Consider the following 25,077-nt stretch of genomic DNA (forward strand, 5'->3'; position numbering starts at 1 on the left):
GAACATGGCCGACCACAAAGGGCGGCTCTCGGGAATCTGGTGGTTCGAGGGAGAGGCTCTTGACCAGCCGCGTTTCAAATAAGATAGACACTCGTGACCGAGAACGGCGATGTTGATACAAGTCCCTTTCATTGTTGTCTTTTCCATGAACGGTCAATAATATCGAGCAATCAAGTCGTCGCTGAAAGGAGGACGAATCTACTTCCCGGGGCCAGTGCTCCTCCCATATGATATGCCTCGACTTGTTCGATCTTAACAATTAAATGTTCAGAATAATCTATTTTTGGGCAAAGTGAAGAATTCGAAGAGCGTTTCGTCGTGCAGGTGCTAATTTCTACTCGCACAGTTATTGCGTTCACACCTACAGTTCTCTCTCTCTCTCTCTCTCTCTCTTTCTCTTTAGTCCGCCTCTTTGGCATTCGCCGCACGGATTTACAGCGGCGATTACGAGCACGAACCCGGTCCCGGTTCCCCGCGTTAAATTGATACGGAAAATTACGATGTAACGTGGCGAGTCGCCTTTTTCAATTTCTTCGGTGAAATATTGCCGAGCAGAAGTGGCCCGATCTATCGAATGCTCTACGGAGGAGCAAACGCCACCTGCAAATATTTGCCCCGATATTCCGAGCTACGCTTTTCGCGTTGCGACTGCGGGCGCGCGCGGCTCCTCGGTTCTCGATAAATATCCGTGTCTTCAATTTCGATGCATTTTCGGATCGTTTCGGATCGCGAGATTCTCCGGGCGGGACGCAACACTCCGGAAAAGTATCCTTTGACTAGACGGGTTCCGATCCAGGGGAACGTAGGTTCGCGGATATTTCAGCGCCAGATCGCTTTGCAAGCTTCGTTTGATTCCCTGCGAGCCCGAGGACTTCTTTCGCTTTCGTGCAGGCAAAGCGGAATCGCGATTAACTGCAGAATATTTCTGGGTATTCGCGGCTTCCGACGATTCATGGGAACGCAGATTATTTTCCGATTTCTGGATTTCGAGTTACATTAGAATCTTGATTGTCTAATCGTGAGAATTTAAGCGTTTATAGAACGGAATAGTATTTTAGGATAATAAGCCAGAGCTTAAAATTCGTTGCACCACTAAATTGCAACGCTAAATAAGATAGCTATTGTTACGATTATCTATTATATTTTCTATTATAAATCTCTCATCTATTATATTTTCCTGTACTATACGCGTTTACTTTGTATTACATTTATTTATATAGATTTTAATTTACCTAAACGCCTGCAGTTTTATTCATCGTAGCAAATTCAATCCGCCCGAGGGATCCGCAATTTTCCACTTCTCCACATTCTTCCACAATAAATAATAAAACAGACGATTTGCATAAAGATCCGCGGCTTGATTATTCCACGCACCGTCTAGCAATAAAATCACCTTTGCGTTCAACGCCGTCGATTAAACTACGGAACTACGTGCAGTTACGGCACATGCAAATTTGCAACTACAAAATCCCGTGTATATTTATGATAATTAGCCGCATCGTGTCGTGAACAATCGTTTAAGCAATGAAACCATGTTTCTCCGTATTTTAAATTCTTCAGAGTCAAGAATGAAAATTATTATTTGCATAGAAATATACGAGGTACGCTGAAATTCGTGGGGCAACCGGGTTGCTTGATGATTTTACGCGAGAAAACACGGAAAACATTTGATATAACATCTTTTTATGCCAGGCACCGTTTAAAAAAAGTCGACTTCAATGTCCGCTCGTCTCTCTGATGAATTTAATGGTCTATTTTTACACGGCAGGTGCCTCTAACCAATACAGTGTTTACAAACATTAAAAGCCCACCCACGCGTATTACGTAACATTAAATGTTTGTAAACAATATCTCGACGGAGACACCAGCCTCGACGGTAAATTCATCGCGAAGGTGACCTAACTCCGATGTTGATGTTCTCGAAAATGGAGTGCGGGATAAAAAAATGTTACCGCAACTTTTTTCTTATCTTTTTGCATAGAATCACCCTCTTTCCGATTATTTTATAAAAATGATTCCTTCAAAGTTTCTCGTTTTTTTAGGTTCCTCAAAATTATGTAGAAAAATGATATTTTCCATATAGACAGATCGCGAGCAATCTTTCAACCAAATTTTCTCATTTCAGTGTCCTTAAAGTTCGGTACGAAGCTTGCATAAAATTTCTGAATCCACCCATGATGACACATTGTTCCCATGAATCCGCTAATTATCAGATCCGCATCAGCCTCTCGCGGCGGAATCGACCGCCGCGAAAATCGTCGCCGGAATCCCCGGGCCCGTATTTCGGACGCCGTTTTCCACCGGGAGAATTACAGGGCTGTCCCCGATTCGGGATGGCCCTTATGTGGCACATAATGTGCAGGCGTTCGCGCGGAACCATCCGGCACCGTTGGATTTCGAGATACGAGTTTAACTAAGATCGCGAGTCGTTGAATGTATTATCAAGCCGGCATCGGGCGGCGCGAATTTTCATCCCGGCTTGCCGGAGATCTTCTTCGAGGTGTATGCGAGGCTAACGAGCCGACAGACTTGTCATCGCCGTCCTCGTCCTCGTCGGCGTCGCCGTCGCCCACGCGTCCCGTCCCGTCTCGTATCGATTGCCGTCGGGCGCGCGGCGCGGCAGGGTTATGGCATTTCCAGCGCCGTGTCCGCGTGGGAAAATCGCCCGACTCGGCCGTTACGAGATTGGGAATAATATTTGAGGTTCATTTGTCGCCGCTGCAAATAGCACCGCTACGGGGGACGAACGAAAGCGACCAATTACAGATGACCAAATATTTTAATAACGATCCAGGAACGAAAACGCCCGCGCGCACCGTGCCGACCCGAAGAGCAAATAAATCATGGAACACGTTGTCAGCCGTTCCCCTGCTCCGAAATCGCATTGGCAATTTGGCTAGTCCAATATTGCTTCATAATACAGTGACCCAATTTTTTTCCTGAAAATTGTTTCCGGCCAGGCGGGTATCCCAGGATGCCCGCAGACAATGGAAATCAATTTTCGCCGCCGATTTTTATAGAACTGCTATTTTCGATGCTTCTCCTTTAAACTATATGGGTACGAAGCTTCGTATCATCCTATGTACTCTATATATCTATACATGAATAATAATATATACAGACAAAACACACATAATGGAAAAAGTAAACGACTAAGAAGAATTAACAGTCGTAACTGAAGAAAGCAAGCTGCCTGAACTATATCGCTAGCTTTAGGTGGACCGGCTTGTACAATTCTTTTTCTAGCTGGATCGTCAGCTAGACGCGGAAAAGTTCGCAGAAAAATTCGCAGTTTTCTTGACAAATTCAGCACGTTTGCTCGCGGGATAGTCGTTGCCGGCCACCGTTTCATATTTCGCGCGAAGAAAACCGTATTACTTGTACGTGCATTTTTGTTTAAAGCCCGCGCGACGCACGGCGCAACATTCAAGACGGTAATGAGATTTCTTTGTTCCAGTTTTTTTGATATTCCGTAAGGAGGGTATGTCGCGTTTCATAAAACGGAAACCGCGCGACGGTTGGAACAGCGGCGGCGGCGGCGATGTGTTGGTGAAACGAAAATTAAGTGCAAATTTCTTTTCCTTGGCTCGCGGTAAATTAAAAATAAAACGGGATCGCGATGAATACTCCCCGAATCCCGTGTTTTACGATTTCCTGCAAAATTCTCACGGCCCCGTAATTAAACACAACCGCCGGGACAATCCTGAAGGTGTATTTAGGCGAATAAGTAAATTCCTTCTGTTCAGAGAACACGAATTAAAACGAAACTCTGTTAAATGTTTCGGTTTGCTTTTGTATTTAGTAATTTCTTTACGACTTACGTTCGCTGTCGACGTTTAATATTTCTCAGCGATTAAGTGTATAATATAGTCCGTCGAGTAACAATGCAGGAGAGTTTATATATTTCGGCGAACAAGCAGTAACCCGAATCTGGCAGTAAATTAAAAATGAAAGTTGAGTCTGGCGGATTAAACTACCTATGTGTCTTATAATTTTTTGGGGATTCCCATAATGCTAACAATGTTTAATATTTCACGGTCTAGTACCTCGGGATACGAAACAGACTTTCAAATGACGTAGTAGGGAATGAAAGCTGGATTTAGGTGAACAAGAGAATTTTATTCTCTCTGGCATTCGGTAAATTGGAAAGGAAAATGTAACTGTAAAGATCGTCACAGTTTCGTTACGAAATATCAGAATATTTGAAAACGCCACAGTGGCATTCGAAAACTCCAGAGTGATTCATATTATTACAAAAAAATCTGAAAGGATTAAAAACCCGTAGTTCCATCTCCCAAACCATCGCAGGCTACGAGGAAATAAATCGGTCGCTTATCGGGCAACCAGATCCTAGTCCATCCAACGTAAATAAAGGATTTGTGGCCGATCTGGGTCAGGCAGATAGAACAAATCACGCGCATGGTCGTTTAGCAAGACAAATATTTGACGTTCACGGTCTTTCCATGATCCGTTTAATTGAAACCGGGAGAAAGTACCTGTGTCCCTAGAATCGCTACAACCCATCTACCGTCCCTTCAACCTCAAAAGCTTCCTCTTTCTATCGTAAAATGGAAACTAGAAATGATCCGACTAGATTATTTCGAAAAAACGAATAAGACAAGCTCTCTTCGAATTTATTTTTAATTAAAAAAATATTTTTAATAAAATAAATTCCATTAAAAATAAAAAGAGATTTGACTATAAGTTTTCAACTCACCTAATCGATGTTCTACTGTATTCGTGATAATTCCCCGACTACCAGGCTGGAAAATAAAGTCCCATAAGTGGAGTAGGGCAATGGGCCAGCCACAAAGAAATTAAGGAATACTTTTGTTTTGTTTGCAGATTGGATCGCTGAGGGAGTATTACCTGTTCGCGGACAAACGGCTGCACAAGAGGTCTTTGTCGAGCAGCGAGTCGCATCACAGAACGCTAAGGGATGAGCCACGGGTAAGTGATTCCATCTTTGACGTATCCTAGGGTTAAGGAGCAACCCGTGTGCTCGTCAAACTGTGACGGGGCCGACTGAGGGAACGCGCGCGCGAACCGGAGAGCACAGGTGCGAAACAGAGAGGCGCGTAATTTCACGGCGTCTGTTCTACTACGACGCGCATTGTTTACCCGGCATTCTAATTTTCTCCTGTTCGCGAACAGCTTTCACCCTCTCTCTCTCTCTCTCTCCCTCCCTCCCTCTCTTTCGTTCTATCTCCTTGGAACCGGGAGCAGTGCGCGCCGTCCGAAACAAACGACCGAGTCACGCAGTTACATAATGTCGTACGTGTGCCGGCGTAATTCAGCCCCGGCACTCCGGAGCGTTAAATATCGTCTTGATACTTTTTTCAGCCCACCCGCCAGCAAAGTTATTTCGCCCGCTGATAACGTGCTGTTACCACGTCCGAATTGCTGTGCCGACAATTGCGGAAAATTAGAGAGAATTCGTGCTGCGGCCGGGGGTTTGCTTCTCTGCTTTCTTAACGCTAGGCTCACAAGGCCTGTCGCAATGATTGATCGCTAATTTTTTGATCGACTATTACCAAGATCGCAAATATACGTTTACGAGATATTTAGTCGGTGTATAGCGAGCCGCGATAGTGTTAAAACACCGTTTAACCCTTTACACTCGTGTAGCGACTCTTTTTTCCCCGATCAATAGCAAGTTTCAATGTTACTATATAATTTTTCAAATATTAATCATGTATATAATATGTAAAGAAAATTTAACATTGAGCTAAACATTTACACCTTTTTAATAGAACGCTCTATTCTCACTTTTTCGCGAAACACGGTAACACGGGGGAAAAGATTCGATTCATCGCGTGACTCGCTGCGATACAAGCGCCCGGCACATTCAGCTTACAGTAATTAATGGCACATCCAGCCGAATTTCATTAGATGCTTCAAGCATTATGCGGGTGTTAATTGGGCTCTACAATAATTGATCCCCGCGTATCGATTGTTCCGTGGACGCGCGTCGTGATAATTGGAAGGTGTGCACAATGCGAGTCGTTCGAAATTGTTGTACAGCATGCCCAATAATTGACACACACGATTCCTACGCGTCCGCTTAACTCCGAGCTGCCGTCACGGGAATTATACGCAAACGACAAAGGGAATCGGGCGCGTTGGTATTAAAAATGGCGAGAAAAATAACCGAAGATAGAAAAAATATATGTATACGATAGAGAAGAGAGAAAATAGAGAAGACGGAGAGAGAAAGAGAGCGAAAAGAACAGAGAGAGGGAGAGAGGGAGAAAACATTGAGAGAAGGAGAGAGAGATACGTAAAAAACCGAAAGAGCCATTACCATATGCATGAAAGTGTCATTTGAAATATGCAGCGCTTTTAATTCTTCGTTACGTAAGAATTTAAAATTCACTCTCATTTCCATTAGAATGCGAGAGACCGGAATCCTTTGCCCCGGCGATCTAAACGATTCTTTTGTGGAAAACGTTTCGCTTTAGGGCGCTTTAAATCGCAATCAAATTATGAATTAACCCGCGAGTACCCCCTGGTCGCAGGGCAAATACAAAAGGGACAAAATTCTGTCCTCGCGCCGCGTCACGCCGGCTTGTATTTCGCGACGAAACACGCCGAAATGGCGTTCCCCGATTTTCATGCAAATTTCCTGGCGACGCTGCTCGCGAAACTCTGTTTGACACGTACTTTTTTCTCTCTCTTTCCCCCTCTCTCTCTCTCTCTCTCTCCCTTCTCTCTCTCGGCTGTCCTCCGCCTAAGTTCGCGCAAACCGTCGAGCCGGACAAATATTTATCTTCCACGCAAATCTTAGGCAGTGCGACGCGAACGCCGCGGTGCAATCTAAAAATTAGTGCCACGCGAAAGGTAGCGCAATGCAAAAAGCTGTGCAAATCGATTTTAGAGAATTAGGTTGGTTGTTTGTAATATAGATACTAATATTAGAATAATATTTCGAATATTAAGTGGTTGGAACAGTGAAAGTTGGCAAGCGATTAACGTCCTTACAATTAAGTAATAGAATTGCCGGGTAAATCGTGGAATTCGGTTACAACGCGGCTCGGCTGATCGGCTTGGAATGCGTGGCGAGTTGAAATGAATTATCGAGCTTCCTTTTTCTATAGGACAGTTATCGAGGGGATTGTTAATAGGTTTCCGTGGAATAAATTGTTAAGGAGCCCTTTAGCGAGGGGAATGAGATGCAATCGAATTACGGTTCGATTGAACTTCTCCGAAGCCGTTTCATCCACTCGATTTTGTCGAGTACTTTAAATGTGACCGGCCACGGCAAAAAGTATCGTAAAGCCGGCCAATCGAGACGGGAAAAAATAAAGGACCGGCGCGGTCCGCGGCCAAGAAGCGAACGGCGGCGAAGGGGTGGTGGGGGGGGGGGGGGGGGGGGGTGGAAGGCTTTAAACGTTGAACACGACATTGAAACTGAAGTGGCCATCCGTTGGTCATCTCGACCCGTCGACGGGGCGAAGCTTTCTTTAAGAGGAAAAACACGGTAGAATATCGCCGCGCTCCCAGAGATAATATTGTGATTGGCCCATCTTTTCAAACCGCGCTGTCTTTTTCTAGCCGATGAAGCACTCCCCGGCCGGCCACGGATGAAACGGGAGTCAAGAGGTTTGCTCGAGAAATACCGGCGCCATTATAGCCGGCGTAATGTATATTTACAACGGGAGTTGTTTTAACAGTTCGGCCCGGAGAGAGTGGGCGCAGCTGCCGAGTATCGCGTAATTAATCGCGATCTCGTGTGTACGCGCCTTCGCACTCGATATCTCGGCCGATTTCTGCAATTATTCAGACGACTCCAGCCCCCCCCCCCCCCCCCGAATCGATGTTGCAAACCCTCCGTTTAATTAGATACCAGATCGAAAACAACGTTGATAGGTATTACGCGCAGCTTTATTGTGCCGGAGCACCTTCGAAATGAAACGCGCGGGAGCCGACTTTCATGCGTAAAGTACCGAAAATCGAGCCCCGAAATTACCTCGATTGCAAATTAATTTAATTATCGAATTGGCCAATCTAATGCAATCTCATTTGTTCGAACGAAAGCGGAGAGTGGTCGGAACATTAACGGATATTTTCGCGCGTACGGTGTTGGATATCGGTTCGAAAAATTTCCACGAAACCAAAGTCATTTCGTTAATGAAACCGGAACTAGGATGTTAACCCTTTGCAGTCGAAGCCATGTCACCTGGAAATCCGAAACTGTATAAATTTGGACAAGTAATATAATTAATATGAGACGGAAAATGGAAAGAGAATTATTATTCTAATTATTTTTTATTAAGTCTCTACGAAAATGCCAACAGATTTTTCCCCATTTTTAACGCGTACGCCATCCATTTAAATTTTATTTGCTGAAACAGTCCATATAGAAAATTCCGCGGAATTCATTATCGAGGAAATAGTTCGACTAAAGCTTCAACAGGTCACGCGTGAATCCCGTCGGCAAAAATCCGTTTCGATAAATCTGTCCATTAAAAGCGTTCCTATAAATCTGTCCATTATGATAAATACGCTTGTCTTCAGCTACGTGCGCACTGTCTCGAATCAGCGAGTGATTAGTAGTCGTCGGCGGGGAAACAATGATCGATGGGAACCACAGCTCGTCGTGGTTTCCCGTTCTTTTTCCTCTCTCTCTCTCTCTCCCTCTGTCCGCGAGCATTGTCACACGTGGCGCCTACGACCGTGACACTTATCGACGCGGAACGCGAACGAGCCTAGGGACTTTGGAGCCCGGCCAATATTCGCCAGCCGTGAATTTCACGGGGGAGGCTTTAACGCCGGTGTCCCGGCTGGCGATATGAATGAAAACGATCACCGCGCCGCGTTCCACGGTGTCCGCCCCCGACCGCGAAAACGTATTCCCGCTGCGAGGCCGCGCTGTTTACAGGGCACCCCTCGCCGACCATAACACCTCCAGGCACCCTTGTCGTTTTCGCGAAATATAAACGGTCTCGAAACAGAATCAGCCGACAATTAATTCGGGGGACTTGTAAGAGATAATTTTTCATTTTATAAAATTCGTAGAATAACAAACATTGCAATGTCTATTTAAGAAAAGCTGTTGAAATTGGCCAGTTCCATCGAAACGTCGTTGTCACCACCCTCTATCAGCCGACGTATTACGAATGAAACACCGCGCGCGAACCAACGGTGTGTTCATTTCGCAGAATGGATAAATCAGCGTGAAATTACGGGGCTGATCTCGCTCGCGATCGCTCGCGCCGCGGGAACGATCGCGTCGAAATCATAATCGCCGGAAATTCCCGCGAGCGTGAACGGCGCGTCGATTTTTTTCGGGTTGACACAAATCAGTGGAACGGCGTACGGTAATCCGCACCGATTCGAAAATTCGTCGGCGCGATAACAAGCCAGATTTATCGCGGAAGCAACAGCGCAGAGCGCGCCCCGCTCTCGGCCAGGCCACCGGCCGCGAACATTTTTGCTCTTCGGCCGTTCGTAAATTCACGAAAGTTTATTCGCGGCTGTCGGAACGCGCGGCATAAAACATAATAGAGTGAAAAGGATCGGCGTGCGCAGGGAGACCGGGCCCGGGGGCCGACGTGCCGCAACAAAATTAATTTTCGCGTGCTGTTTATAATGCATCGTCACGTTTTCCAGGGCGCGCGCGGCGCTCGCGACATGGAAACCGTTGAAAAATTTCCCGCGTTCCCGTCACCCACCCGCCGCGCGCCGATGCATTTTTAAGCGCGGCCCGACACGATTTATCGGCGAATATTCGGTCGATTCGTTCGATTCGATCGCGATGGTTTATACCTGCGAGGAATTAGTTTGATTTTCTTGGGGTTGCTACTAACTGACGAATCAAACAATAACCAAATCAGTTCTTTTTATTATATTCGTAAATTGTTTTCTATTCATACGTTTATTAAGAAATTATTATACAGTTCTAATCAATAATAGTAACGCGACAAGCGTATATTACATAATATCTAAGTATAGGAAGCTCTTCTTATTATATTTCTAAATTATTCGAACACGAATCAATCAATAAAAATTGCAGTTTTTACAGGAAATGCGAACAGGCGAATTGCAAGGATTTCATGGAATTTCTGTTCCCTATAAATCGCTCAGAAAACCTTCATCTGCGCAAAGCTTTCGCCGCCCTTTGCAAAGCTTTTTACGCGTGCTCCAATAAAGATTAAAAAAAAAAAAAAAGAACAGGCGTATAATCCGATTGAAGAATGACAACGATACACGACGTAATATTCGGATAGCCGAGATTATCGAACCCGAAATGTAGGACCTGGTAAGAATTGGGAGGAATAAGGAACAAGTAACAATGTTTAAAAAGAGAAGCAACGAGCAACCATCTTACAAAGTCTGATATCAAACGGGAACGGATCTGAATTTATGAGAAAGGCGTCCGTGTTTCCCGCGGCGAAAGGGAAATGCGCCGAGTTGTCCGGGAAAGCCACGGTTCTCTCTAGTAAAATCTGTTCTTGTTTTTGCAGGTGCTGTGGTTCCAGCAGCAGCATGAGAAAACCCGAAAGAAGAGGGACTTCGTGCACACGTCGTTCGCATTCCGCGATTATCCGACGTTTTTCGACGGGTTCGTCCCTCGTACCAGGCAGGACACGTACCACCGGCAGAAATATAGGGAGATACCCTTCCAGAACCTGTTCACGGATCCGCTCTTTAAGGAACAGTGGTACCTGGTAAGTGGACCCTTCGATTCTACTTCCTTCGACCCCCCAAACCAAAACGAACTACGTGACGGGACTACCGTCGCCGGCCGATGTGGCGGACTTAACGACACCCGATAACTGTTATAACGTATTCGGGATCCAAGCTACGGCCGTTCCGCTTCCGCAGGATTTCCTTCGCGACCCCCCTCCCCCCCCTTTCCCCCCGAACTGCGTCCATCTGCCGTAGATCGAGTCAATCATACTATTATATGTATGGGTCGTAATAAGTCCGTTTCATATAGTATATCAATTTTTAGTAAAATATCAAATAGCCAGTGTGAAGAGTCGCGTAAAACCACCACGACGCGGAACGTGTTAACAATTTATTACTGCTTTCCCAGATCTGGATACTGTAGCACAGCAGCCACTGCACTGTGCAGCATCTTCGACCGCTTCATCAAAATCGAAGGATATTATTCATCGACACATTTACGTTAGCCGCAACGGTTTATCGCCATCGCGTCGTTATTGCGGTGCTCGACGCTCGAAAGAACTGAGCGATATTTATGCACGCCAATTAGCGGTAGTTAATTAATTTTCAGCACTGCAAACATAATATTTTACTTCCCGACGGGGAACGAGAGAATTACAGTGTTAGTTCCGTTCGTTTCGCCCCGCGTATAATTTCGTAAATCGGAAACAATTATAATTCGGACGTGCATGGTTCGATGGGATTTCTGTAGAGCGCGTTACAATGACCCGCGAGCGGATACGGTGCTAGGCGTCGCGATAACTTCACAATGAAATTTCGCTTCACGAACGTCGACGTCGTCGAATGATATTTATTCAAATTTTTCGACGTTTTTGTTGCAATTAATTAATTCAACTTTGAAATTGATTCAATAATTTTCTATGAAAGAGTAAAATAATTTGCTATTCATCGTAAGACGAGCCACGTGTAATGCTGTTAATTATAAAATAGGGGTGTTATTTTAGCGGCGTGTTCTGTTATCCGTCTGTCGATGGTTTCTCCGTTAGTTTAACCAAACGGGGTTTCAATACACAAGCTAGACCTCCGAACAGTCGGAAACGGAAACACGGGACAAGAAATAAGTGCAACGAAGAAGAATCGTCGCATTGAGTGGGTTTGATTAAAACGTCCGCGTGTCCCGTATTTCGCGACCGCGATCGCGAGTGTCTATGGTATTTATGGGCCGGCCGGGCGAAATTTCATTTTAGTAGAGAAAAATCAGCAAGAATTTATTGTACGACCGACTGCATTCGGCCGGGAAGAAGTTCGTACGGTGCGCGCGGTCGAATACGACCGCGAGAAATCGGAACGGAGAGAGAGGGAGAGAGAGAGAGAGAGAGAGAGAGAGCAGAAGGGCCGTCCTTTTTCGTGCTTGGTTCATAAATTCGGTGCACGTCGCCTCGAACGATCGTTTTCGGGTATAGACAACGGCCGATCGCTGCTCTTGTCGTTTCGGGAATTAACGGCAGGGAACGGGATATACGGTCCCGGTATTAACAATGAGATGTTTTTCATTCGCAAACAGGATTCCGGGCCGCCGCGGCGGTACAAGCACGCCCTTTCACGCGATCCCCGATCGAACCCCTCGTTAGAGCCCCGACCGAATCGTTATTCTATGATTTAGTCGTTTAATGGGCTGACACTCGATCAACCGAACAATTGCGCGTTCAACCGCCAAACGAATATAATTGGGTACTCGTCAACGACGGCCTCCGCGCAATTGTATCGAATCGGCCATTCATAATTAGCTGGGATTTCCCAGGTTGTTTTGTGTTATCTGCGGTCGAAATCCGGCCCCGATTGAAATTATTAATTCGAATCGAATTAATCGAATATTCCGAATCAAATTTTATTCGAAGAATTCGCTAGATGTATCATTCGCTATACAATTTTCTAAAATTAATATAAAATATCTTATTCGATATACGATAAAGTGAAGAATGACCGACGCGAGCCAAACGCACGGTTCCAATTGGTCGGACAACAGTGACCATCTGCACCGTACCGTAGGGGCAAAAGAATGCAGCTATCACCCTGACCGTCGCGTTGCAAAATAATTGGCCGCGACGAAGAAAGCGTGGAGACGCGAGACCGGCCAATTTCGCAGCGAGCCCCGCGCCGGTCACGGGTACACAATGTGGATCGCAGCTCGAATATCCTCGGGTCGCTTTTGTGTTGCAGAACGGCGGCGCGAAGGATGGCTACGACATGAATCTTGACCCGGCCTGGCAGAAGGGTTACACGGGCAAGGGTGTTGTCGTGTCGATCCTGGACGACGGCATACAAACGAATCATCCTGATCTGGCGCTGAATTACGACCACCAAGCCAGCTGGGACATCAACGACAACGACAACGACCCGATGCCAAGGGACAACGGCGACAACAAGCACGGGACCCGATGCGCCGGCGAGGTCGCCGCAGTCGCATTCAACCAATACTGCGGCGTCGGCGTCGCGTACAATGCCAGCATCGGCGGTAAGAAATTCCGATTTTTCAACCGAGCCGGCTACCTAACATAGTAGTCGACACCACGCTATGCCATCCTGCGCCACGGAACAAACCAGGAGACAGTGACTTCGGGATATCTCATAAATAATGGTGCCCCGCTATCTCTATCTCTCTTTCTCTTTTTCTTTCTTTCTTTCTTCCTTTCTTTCTTTCTTTCTTTCTTTCTTTCTTTCTTTTTCCCGTGCTGTTCGTAATGAGAACGCGACTGCAACAAATTACACTTTAACCAGATACACGGTGCTCTTTATCAGCCCCGACTTCCCTTTACCCGAAGATATGAGTTACGACGTAGACGAGCTGTTTTTCCTAATCCTGCTCCCTTCCTCTGATCGAATCTGATCGTTTTCCTGACTCTCGTTACTTAGTCTCTGCAGATCGAACGAATAATTTCTCCTTCGACTTGCCTCGACACAAATAGTCTCAGTTCATGTCGTTCGATCATAAATCGAAGTTATTCCACTTGTCTGACCGAAAACGGCACTTATCTACTAGCTGGATTATCGACCACCACCGTATTTGGCTTGTCGTTTCATACGTCGACCGTATTCTACTTTTCTGACCCTAGCCTGAAACTATTCGACTTGTCTGGCCACGGACCAACCTCGTGGTACACGGATGAGTAACGACCGTCGCGTTATCGCATTTATCTGGTCATAGATTATTTTTAATTCCGCTTGTCTGACCACAGAATCCCTTTATTCCACTTGTTCGATCGTAAACCGTAGCCATTCTACGCGGCCCCGATCAAAGACAGTTCTTCTACTCCGCTAGATCGGCGATCGATCGCCGGCATTTTACTCGTCCGATCGACGCAAAACTGTTGTCTCCATTTCATTTGTCTGGATATGGATTAACCTCGTTCCGCGCGTGTCTCCCTAACGATCACCTAATTCCACTTGTCTGATTACACACCGACCTCGTTTCACTTGTTTCACCAACGATAACCACTTTGTGGACGTTCGCTCCATTTGTCTGACTACAAACCGCTCCCATTCTACTTGTCTGACCATAAACCATTGCTAATCCACTCGTCCGACCATACACCGTCCACGTTCTACTTGTCTGAGAATCTTTTTTTTTTTTTAACGAGCCAGAAATCGTTTGCGCGATCGATACGACTTTCTCCGTGAACCGTGCCGAAGATTTTCATGGTAACGAAGCTCAACCTCGAAAAGCTTTGCACTCGAAAGGCGATGATATAATAAAACATATTATATATGATAGACTTTAGGAAAAGGTAGGTTTGCAAAATCTCCGACTTGCAAAAACACGGAGGAATACGTAATGCTAGGAAAGCAACAGACGAGCGTGCTTACCCAAAGGGTTCAGCGCTGGACTCCACGCTCGAATATCTCGATTGATTTTCAGTGGCACGGCATCATCAAAGAACTATCGGATGATTCGCAAATATTGACGATGCATCACACTCGATTCCATATATACTGTACGCAGAATATTCTCGTCGCGACTTGGGTTAATTGCGTTGATGCGTCGCAGTGGCAGATTTGTTTGGGGCCTATTAATATTATCATTATGCGCCGATTCAATCATATTAATTGCAGCTCATTACGAACCATCATGCACTAACCTGTACATTTGCGTGAACGTTCGGGAGCCGCAGGTTAAAACCGCTCCCGGAATGACGCGAAACCATTTAATATTTGCGTCACAGATACCGTAAACTGTTTCCATAAACATCCATAAACATTCTTCCGCGCGCCGCTGCACGAAACAACACGATTTCGCCGTCGTGATCGCCTGTGACCTGTTGTAAATTCGCAATTTCGACCATGTGATTGCATTAAGTATTAATTACAATATATTTTACACTCGGTAACATCGTGCTCGGCTATTCCGGCAATAAAACACCGAAATTCGCATATTTTGAAGCTTGAAACGAGTTCACGAGTCTCCGAAACAATCGTTTAATCGATAGTGAAATAAATAATTAAATTGTTAACTGTTTTTGAAGTCGGTTTCAATCGGTCGGAATTATATTCTACATGCAGTATGTATATGCATTTTGCAGCATGCATATGCTTTTTACAGTATGTACAATCATTGCAAGCTAATTTGATTACACTTGAATTTATAATTATGTATGAATTTATACGCTATATTTTGACAGCTACGATAATTGGCATACATTTATCGCTAATACATTCCTACATAATTTGGGTCATTTATATAATATTTATTGTTTGCTAATCTTTGTTAAAATATTGATGAGAAAGAAGCGGCGTTTTACTTTGATTTGTTGAAATAATTTCAGCCACGCCTTGAAAATATCATAGATGAACGCGTTAGGTAGTTGAAGCAGTAAATATCTCTTGTCATCCGTAAAATGTTTAAAATTGAATTTCGGCTATCGTGATCGACCATTTAGGCTGCTACGGGAGACCGGGAGGTGCGAAAAATCCGCGAGATCCGACAGTCTACTAATTACTGTCAATTCTAGAAGATTGATTCCAGCCGAGAGGCTGTGTTCCGGCTTTAAAAATTCATCGTCGCGCGTTCACGTAGCCCGTCGATCCGCAGCGGAACGGATTCGATTCCCCGGCACTGCACGGAAATTCGACGTCCGGAGAGCCCGATCCCGTTCCACCGGTGTTTAATTACTTGTCGTTATCTTAATCGCCGTCGTGACACGCCTTACCCCCCGCCCACACCCGGTTTCGTTTCCCCCCGAGCGATCCTCCTTTTTCCCCGAAACAATGATTAAAACGTCAATCATATCCCGCCGGGTCGTTAGAAATCGCCGTGGAAACTGTTCCACGGGCTTGCGGGGCTTGATATATCGAATTTCGATAATTTAACCCGCTCGTTTCCATTAAAGTGCGTGTCAACAATCTGCCGTTCGATTTAACGCGGCCCGAATACCTGTAGCTCGGCGCGCGGAAAAAAGAAGGCACCTCGGAGGATTGCAATTAGAAACCTCCGAGCCTCGCAACGCTTCAACGCTTGCTCGCGCCAGTCATCTCTCCTCTCTTCCTCTCTCTCTCCTCTTTTTCTCGATCATTCGCTCTCTCGTTCTCGCGATGTCAATGTTCGGCATTTAGGCAGATATCAATCACAAGTAATTTTCCAGATAAAATTTTCAAAAATATGCATTTTCGTAGAATATTTTATCGTGATTTCAGTTACATGCAAATTATTCATAATTATTGAGCGAGCAACGTTACACTTTTTATTTCACATAAAATTCGGACATGCCGACGTGCGTTTAAACAATAGTATTTTTTGGTTTTTGGACAAGCACGGACAAGTTTTGCTTTTCGCATATTTTTGGTATACTTTCGACGGAACGAAAACGTGCAGACCTGTGTTTTATCTTTTTTGTTGTTGGAAATAGCAGTCGATCAATACAGTTCGTTTTCATAAAATAGTAAATTTGAAGCTTGCACATGTTTGTATAGGTTCACGAGAATAATATCCGCGTTACTTCCGCTTTGTCATTTTCGCTTCCTCGACCGACGGACTATTTTTTACAACTGTACTATCGACGATATTTATAACAATTTCGCGCATTATTCTTAATCATTATTATACCTTGTCTATTGGTATAGCTATTTTTATACCTAGAAATTTTTACCAACGATATTAGAGGTCGTACAACCGATGTTCGTTTCTTAAAAAAAATGGCGCCTGAAGCGCCTTTTGGCTGTTTTCGGCGACCGTGGCGTTGCGACACTGGCACAGCCAGTGTGAGAAGAAAAGCTGTCTGACGCACATACCTTCCGTGTTCTCAGGCGTGCGAATGCTCGATGGCCCGGTAAACGACGCCGTCGAAGCCAGGGCGCTGGGATTGAATCCTGATCACATCGATATATACAGCGCTTCGTGGGGCCCCGAGGACGACGGTAAAACTGTCGATGGCCCCGGACCTCTTGCCAGGAGAGCCTTTATTTACGGCGTAACCAGCGTAAGTTACGAATCTCTCATCTAAATCGCTTCTTTCCCCGGCGACGCGCAACCCGCGACATTACTACCTCGAGCAGACCACGCGATTTATGGCTGCGCCCATCACGCGAGCGGCGAAATCGCATCTGCATTCGTGATTCATTCCGTAGAATTGATCAATTGACAATTGGAGAGCCGGAATTCGTAGCAGGACTTCAATTTATGGAGTTTTCGGTCACGAGAATTTTCTTACGAACGTTCGCGTTGCTTTCGCGAGCCCCGCGGATTTTTACAAATTTATTTACATTTACCAGATGGCACGCGATGTCTTCGAGACAATTTTCTAAATCCAATTCGTTCGTTTCCAAAATTTACCGCACTTAACAGCGAAAAAGCCACGCGAGGAAAAACAGTCTCGCATTTTACAAAGCGTGTCCGTGAATCAGCATTGCAGATTGTTGAAAGAACATTGGAGATAGCTCGTTGATGTTCGCCGCCCCGAGCGTGGATGGAACGATTCAGATAGGTCCGCGATGTTCGAATAAAATATTCATTGCAAATGATAAATGTTCCTTTCTGCCTTTGCCAGTCGGGAAATAATATTCCGGGGGATCGCAATTTCTCCACGGCATATTATATAAAATATCGGGGCACTCTTATTGTTCGGGGGCCGAAACAAATGATAATGGAAGTTGTTGGGAACTTTGCTCGGGCCGAGGGATGATCGAAGACTTCCTTCGTTTGCAACTTGTTGTTCCGGCTGTATGCTCCCTGGCCAAATGAAAATATTTCTGCCGCGTATTAACATTCAAGACGCCGAGACGTCCGAGCGCATTATTTAAGATGCTCGGACACGGTGAGATTTCCGATCAACCTAGTTTGCCCTTTTTTCGTCGGAATAAAATGAATAAAATGTTTCCGCGAGCAAAACGCGGAGGAACTCCATTAGCGTGATCAGCCCGGGGCGACAAAGTTATTCAGCACTGTCCTATGAATATTTTGCTTAAATAGAAAAACATGATAACTTCGTACTGTTTCCTCTGTTACTAAAGAAAATTGTTTTCCCCTGTCCGTTCATGAATAAATTTTCGATCTTTGATCTACCGGTTACTCTTTCTCCGGGGATAGTCGAGTCACGGAATTAAGTTCCGTCCACCTCTGAAACTTTAATATCCTCCATTCCCTTTTTATAAAAATCCTTAATTTAAGTTACTTTAGTACGCTATCGCGGGCAAAGATGCCGATTCGAGCCGCGCGAACAAAGCGTCGTCGTCAAAGCAACCGGCTCTTTAAGCTGTGCTAGAGCACCAAGAAATTCCGATTTCGACCGGTTTCTATCGAAAATCACCGACCGCAAACCGCCCCTAACGCTATGTACAAGCTTCCGATACACTCGATGAATCGGTAAAACGAGACTGGCCTCACCTTTGAGCACGTTCGGTACGCGACGCGCAAAGGTGGCCCGGCAAGCATCCGCGAAACAGCTTTCTAAAGAAGCTGTCAAAGCAGCCTTGCAAAAAACCTAAAAACAGCCTATAGTCATAAAATGTGCAACCTGGCTACCATCTAACCCCGTCTAGTCTAAAAGCTGCACACAATAGTATTAAAGCACCCAGTGCTAGCCAAGCTAGCAGAACCTGGGGATCTAGTCCGTTTGGCCTAGGTAACCGAGTCTGGGGAGACAGCTCGGCCAAGAACAGATCTTAAAAGTTGTATATTTTGTTTGACCACGGAAAGGGTCGCAAAGGCAAGGGTTCCATCTTCGTGTGGGCGTCGGGGAACGGCGGTCGTCACACGGACTCCTGCAACTGCGACGGCTACACGAACAGCATCTTCACGCTGTCGATATCGAGCGCGACGCAGGGCGGCTACAAGCCGTGGTACCTCGAGGAATGCAGCTCGACGTTGGCCTCCACGTACTCCTCGGGGACGCCGGGCAACGACAAGAGCGTCGCGACGGTGGACATGGACGCGAAGCTGCGGCCGGATCATATTTGCACCGTCGAGCACACCGGGACCTCCGCGTCCGCCCCGTTGGCTGCCGGGATCGTCGCGCTGGCGCTCGAGGCGAACCCGAACCTCACCTGGCGGGACATGCAGTACCTCGTGGTGCGCACCTCCAGGTCCGGGCCCCTCGAGAAGGAGCCCGGCTGGATCCTCAACGGGGTGAAGCGAAAGGTGTCCCACAAATTCGGTTACGGGCTGATGGACGCCGGCGCCATGGTCAGCCTGGCCGAGCAATGGATCAACGTGCCGCCCCAGCACATCTGCAAGTCCGACGAGATCAACGAGGAAAGACGCATCGATCCGACCTACGGCTACACGCTCAGCGTCTACATGGACGTCACCGGCTGCTCCGGCTCCTTGAACGAGGTCCGCTTCCTCGAACACGTGCAGTGCAAGGTAAGAATTCTTACCGAGGACCGGCTTCGCGCGCTCGACAGCCTTTCCGACATCCAGCCGGTGACAGAGAGAGAGAGAGAGACTGATAAGCCCTTTCGATAGTTCGAGCCACGCGCAGCTCTTTGATGCTTCTAATAACTAGCTAATTCGTCAACTATTTTCTACCGGTGATATCTGTCGATTATCTTCAACCACTGATATCACTCTTGTTCACCTTTCGCTACCAATACCTATAATTGGCTGTCTTTAATTATTGGTAGCTCTTGGCTATGTTTAGTTACCTGTAGCTGTGAGCTATTTCCACTTACCGATTGAAACGCTAATAAGCACCTTACTTCCTCTAGCTACCTTCAGTATCTGAAAATGATTTCCTATTTTAAGCTACTAATTTGAATTGCTAGCTATCTTTAATGATTACTCTCAGCTATCATTATTTACTAATAACTCCCAGCTATATCGACTATATTGTCACTTAACCATGTTAAACTCGTGGTAATTGACCTTCCAGGTGAACTGGGTCATTTTCAGCCGAATTATTTTCAGAACTACTAATTACAGAGAGCTAGCGTCGAGACACGCGATTTATTCTTGCGCGTCCCAATGCCGTATTTACCACTCCAAATAGCTTATTGTTAATTTTAGTTACTCGCACACAATATATTCCACGCGATACCAGACTGCAACCACTGCGAACAGATTCGCGGAATATTCATTGATATCAGGAATCTTTTACACGATCGAACGTTCGACATCAGCAATTTTTTAATGAAATCAGTTTCGAAGTTCTGGCGAGGTCCCGACGCGGTCGCCGAGCCGGCACTCGAAACCTTTGGTGCAAAAACGATGGAGCACGGTATTTCGGTAGCGGAAACTTTTCCGCGGAGCCACGGGGCGAAGTAAGACAAAGGTAACCGGTTGCTCCCTCGACCAGTATTTATGAAGTATAGGTCGACGAGATGCATAATACATGGTCGCCGGTCCAAACCTTTTAAATTCTCGTATTACGCGCGGGGAAACATTTGCAAGTTCCGGCCATAGAAAGAATAAACCGACGGTATCATTAAAATGTAAATTTGCTGTAAAACCGTTTTATGAATCGTAAGCCGGCGCAAAATATACGCTTTGCATAAAGTGACAATAAATCTTGCGCCCGCGATGTAGTCGCTTTAATGAAAAAGCAATAGAAAAGGAAAATATAATAGAAGGACCGGTGGGCCGCGCGGGATCGGTTTCCATATACAATAGATTCGATACGTTCGGCCGTCTAATTATCGCGTTATCGCGAGCAACGTCGGCGTTATCGATTTCCACCGGCGAATGCTAACGGGGCGTGAAACTTTAAAAGGAATAATATTATCGATGACGACGGAGAGGGATGTTCCGCCATCGGGCGGCGCCGGATAATAGACAGACACCGGCCCGGCCCGGCCGACTTCTTTCGAAAGAAAATAGCAAACATTTCTTTCCGGGAACAGGTTTCATTAAGATTCTTCCCGCGAGGGAATCTGAGGTTGCTGTTGACCTCGCCGATGGGAACCACGTCGACGTTGCTGTTCGAAAGGCCACGGGACGTCCTCAGCGCAAACTTCGACGACTGGCCGTTCCTCAGCGTCCACTTCTGGGGCGAGAAGGCGGATGGCAGGTGGACCCTGCAGATCATCAACGCCGGTAACCGGCACGTCAACTCGCCAGGCAAGTTCTCCGCATAGATCGCTAGCGATCTTCTATACGACCAGTGGAAAATGTTTGATCGTTTCGCCGGGAACAGTAATTTTCAATGCTAAAGAAAACTCCTTCAAATTCGACTAATTTCTTTCGCTTGTTTTCTTAAGCGTAAACATATTTTCGAATAGAATTTTCGAACACGTTACTCGCACCGCTATGATTTCAAGCTGCTCGAATCGTAGCGGTATTTTGGCATGCAGCGAGCGATCAAAGATTTTTCAGACCAGCGATAATCGTTTACGTTCGCCAGCGAACCGGTACACGTTAACGCATACCGTGTTGTACACCGTTACTAATCGACGACTAATTTACACTGGAGCTTAAGACAGCTAACCAGCAGAACCTAAACAGTCTTGGCAGCACGCTTATTAAAAGCCATAACGCCGTGACTCACCCACCGCGTTTTAACAATGAAAGTAACACCTTGTCGACTCTCCATGCTCGCCGAATCGCACAGCAGGGTGGAGATCCTAGTATAATTTACGCTAAGTCGCTGTAACAATCGCCGTAAACCTGATTAACATGATCGTGTCCTAGGTAGAGGGGTCTGGAAATCGTTTCGTCGTTTCTTTCGTTAATGCGATGTTTATTTTTTCAGGAGTCAAGTGCGGTGTGCACGGTCCCGCGATCCTGCAACCGTGTCCCGGGACAAAAATGTTTGCCAGACGTTTTCTTCCTTGCCAAAATAGAATAGCCGGGTTTCTGTTAAGTCGTTTCGCGAGGCTCTTAATTCTTCTAGATTCAGATTCTCTGGAAACTAGACTTTGAAGTTTCGAACGTTTTCAATCAGTATCACGCTTTGCCGAATTTAAACATCGCAGCGTTAACATCGAATCAACTAGGCTGACCGTATTCCATCCGATCTTCTGCGGCTGTTATTAGGAAATCAATGTGTGCTAATCGCGAGGGCGGATAACCAGGATCGTAATTACCGGCCAGTTGTAGCACCAACAATAATCGATCAACGAGTTCGTGCTAAACAATTAGTGTTACTTAGCTCGAATGTGATCCTAGTCGAATGATCCTGGGTACATAACCTAGCAGAAAAAAATAATTCTCGTCTTCGGAGAGGTAAGGCGTGGCGGAATTGTTCAATCCGAATAAGCGATTCGTCTGAAGGCTATAGGATATTTCACGGCACACCCTAATGTTAGCCTTTACAGCCGTGTACACTCGAAAGTTGTCACCTACGGCTTTATAGACACTAGACTGTGCAAGCAACGGAACACGGTTGCGACGATGTTTAGATAACATGAATTAGGAGATGGGGGGGTTGCCGAAAGCACAGTTAACTGAATGGTCAAAGTCGGATCCGTCGAACGCGCGTTCCTGCTTCGCCGGCGCCGCGCGCCGCGCGCCGCGCGCCGTTTTCGCCGAGGGAACACCGAATGTCAACAAACTCTGACACGCCGAAGAACAAGTGTTCCGGTGGCGGGAAGTGTTCGCAAATATTGAGACGTCGATTCCTGTATCTACTCCGGGGATATTATAAGCCGGGCAATAGATATTTATGTGTTAATTCGCGTTCGTGTACGCGCTGAGAATAGTCGAGCCATTTAATGCGGTACGGTCCAGCAGTGTACCTTTGTTTATTTTTCAACAAAATTAACTTTATATAGAATAGAAATCTGAAAATAGGGAAGCTTTTAAATCGCTCATTCGCTGGAGGAGAAAGTCGCAACTGAAACGAAATTGAACAAGAATAATTGCTAGTTATCAAGAATCTGCTACCATTAGCTGAACCCGAAGAACAGCGTCTCCAGGTGACACGGTGCAATCGCAGCCCTATTAAAAGGCATCCCGAACAATGGCAGCGTCGACAAAGTGTTACAAAGTCCCCTTAGAAAGAGCCCCCAAAGTTTCCTCCGAATCCGCGAAAACGTGACTCCGTTGCGCCAATGTCTCACCGTCCTGCCTGGCGTCTATTGTTACAGGGATCCTGAAGAAGTGGCAGCTGATCTTCTACGGAACAGCGAAGAACCCGATCCGCACACGACAATTTAACCCGGTACACGCCCAATCTTCGTACGCCTCCGAGCATTATCCATTCCAAGTAGCCGATGCTCCGTCATCGCTGGGCCATCGCGGCGACGCCGACTTCTTTCCTTCGTCTACCTTTCAGGGCTACCAGGGCCCGTACGTCGGCGCCGGTTCCAACGTCCAGGCGTCCGTGGCCACCCTGGACGGCTCCTCGGCGCCCATCCTCACTAATCGGCTGCCCGGGGACACGTCCTCCGCGTACGAGTCGCCATCGTCCTCGTCGCAAGTCGGCGACGACTCGTTGGACTCCACCAAAAAGGTCTTGCACGACTGCGACCCTCAGTGCGACCCCCAGGGATGCTACGGGAAAGGGCCGATCCAGTGTATTGCTTGTAAAAATTACCGGCTCGACAAGTAAGTCCGTCTTAATTCCCGGAAACTCTCTACCAAGCCGTACGTCTCAATTTGTTGTCTTGATTTGCTCGGTTAGGTTCCCCTTTGGCTGAGTAGATATTGCTTTGCTTCAGAGTTTATTTTATCATTATCGTTTGACTTGGCTTTTCTTTATCGATTAGTCTTCTTGTTGGCGGAGTGATTAACGGTTCGGTTTACCCTTTTATTTGTCCGACAGTCTATTTCTTTTCTACTGAATATGTTTTATTCATTCATTTTCGAATTTATTTGTTCGAGCACGTATTTGCCGAATAGTTCCTCATTCGTCCAAATAAAAGGTTGTCCGAAAGTTGACTTCCCCGAACATTTGTTCAACGAGCAACTGCTTCTTTGCCCGAATATTCATTTCTGCGAGGATATACCTGCCTGTCGGTTCGCGCACACCCTATATCTGTTTGCACGAAACTTAAAACGGATCCATGTTATCTTCAGCCCATAAATGCTTGCATAAACATTAGACCAGTGTTTGTCGGTCTGAGAAATTATTGCCGCCTGCACGTATCCGCGCGAAAGTTTGCCGACCTAGTGTTTGACAACGCGCAATAAAATCTGACAGGCATTCGTTTGCATGCGACGTTTAAGCAACCCGTTCGACGCAGCCGGATACATTTTACAGCATTTTAGCCGGTTTCGGTTCTCGCGGATCAATACACGGATGACTGTAACATTTATTTGGAAGCGCGCAGCCCGCTTCCAATTGAAATTTCGCGAGTTCGGTTCGTTGGATTCTTTCGATTATATTAAAAGACCCGGCTACCACGCCGTATAATCAACGCGCGACCACAATCTCCAAAAACGGAGATGGAAACGCTGGTTTCGTTTCCGCTTTGTTCTCTGTTAAACACAATCTTTCCGGATCGATGTTATCGCGATCTTTTTCCGACCTTTCCTCGAATTCGTCGGCGACGCATCAAAAATCGAATAAGACCCCAGAAGGTACATTCCCCAAAAATGGCCTGGAATTTTTTTATGAATTTTTTAAGCAACCTTTCGACGGTTTCAGGCGGCCTGAAACCCATTTTTCAAGTTTCGGCGAACTTTTTATCATGTTCCCGTGGAGCAATCTTGATCCCAGGCAGCTCAAATTGAAGCCGAAAGTATCCACTTTGCAATGCTGGAAGGTATATTCCGCTAGAATGGCCTGGGATTTTTTTATGATTTTTTAAATCAAACAATCGGGGGTATTAGGCCGTCTGGGGCTAATTTTTGGATTTTGGGCGTGTTTTCAACAACTTTCCCGTGGAGTAATTTTGATCGCAAGTAGGTTAAATTGAAGCTGAAAATATCCACTTTACAATGCAGGAAGGTACATTCCGCTAGAATGGCCTGGGATTTTTTATGATTTTTTAAATCAAACAATCGGGGGTATTAGGCCGTCTGGGGCTTATTTTTGGAATTTGGGCGTGTTTTCAACAACTTTCCCGTGGAGCAATTTT

At 46.0% G+C, this 25,077-nt stretch overlaps 1 protein-coding gene across 2 annotated transcripts in view; it reads left to right on the top strand.

Annotated features, from left to right (window-relative positions):
* The window catches only part of Fur2 (furin-like protease 2), a 432,764-nt gene that overhangs the window by 400,201 nt on the left and 7,486 nt on the right, over positions 1–25,077 (top strand). Inside the window, exons 3-10 of one of the 2 annotated variants that reach the window (XM_078181512.1) lie at positions 4,846–4,950; positions 10,467–10,670; positions 12,853–13,147; positions 16,930–17,102; positions 18,818–19,483; positions 20,959–21,175; positions 23,143–23,216; positions 23,331–23,602. In XM_078181512.1, coding sequence (XP_078037638.1) covers positions 4,846–4,950; positions 10,467–10,670; positions 12,853–13,147; positions 16,930–17,102; positions 18,818–19,483; positions 20,959–21,175; positions 23,143–23,216; positions 23,331–23,602 — 2,006 coding nt within the window. Of the gene's footprint in view, positions 1–4,845; positions 4,951–10,466; positions 10,671–12,852; positions 13,148–16,929; positions 17,103–18,817; positions 19,484–20,958; positions 21,176–23,142; positions 23,603–25,077 lie in introns of both variants that reach the window. The other variant, XM_078181511.1, reaches the window with a different exon arrangement.

The sequence above is a fragment of the Augochlora pura genome, chromosome 5 (assembly GCF_028453695.1).
Source record: "Augochlora pura isolate Apur16 chromosome 5, APUR_v2.2.1, whole genome shotgun sequence".
Taxonomy (NCBI): domain Eukaryota; kingdom Metazoa; phylum Arthropoda; class Insecta; order Hymenoptera; family Halictidae; genus Augochlora; species Augochlora pura.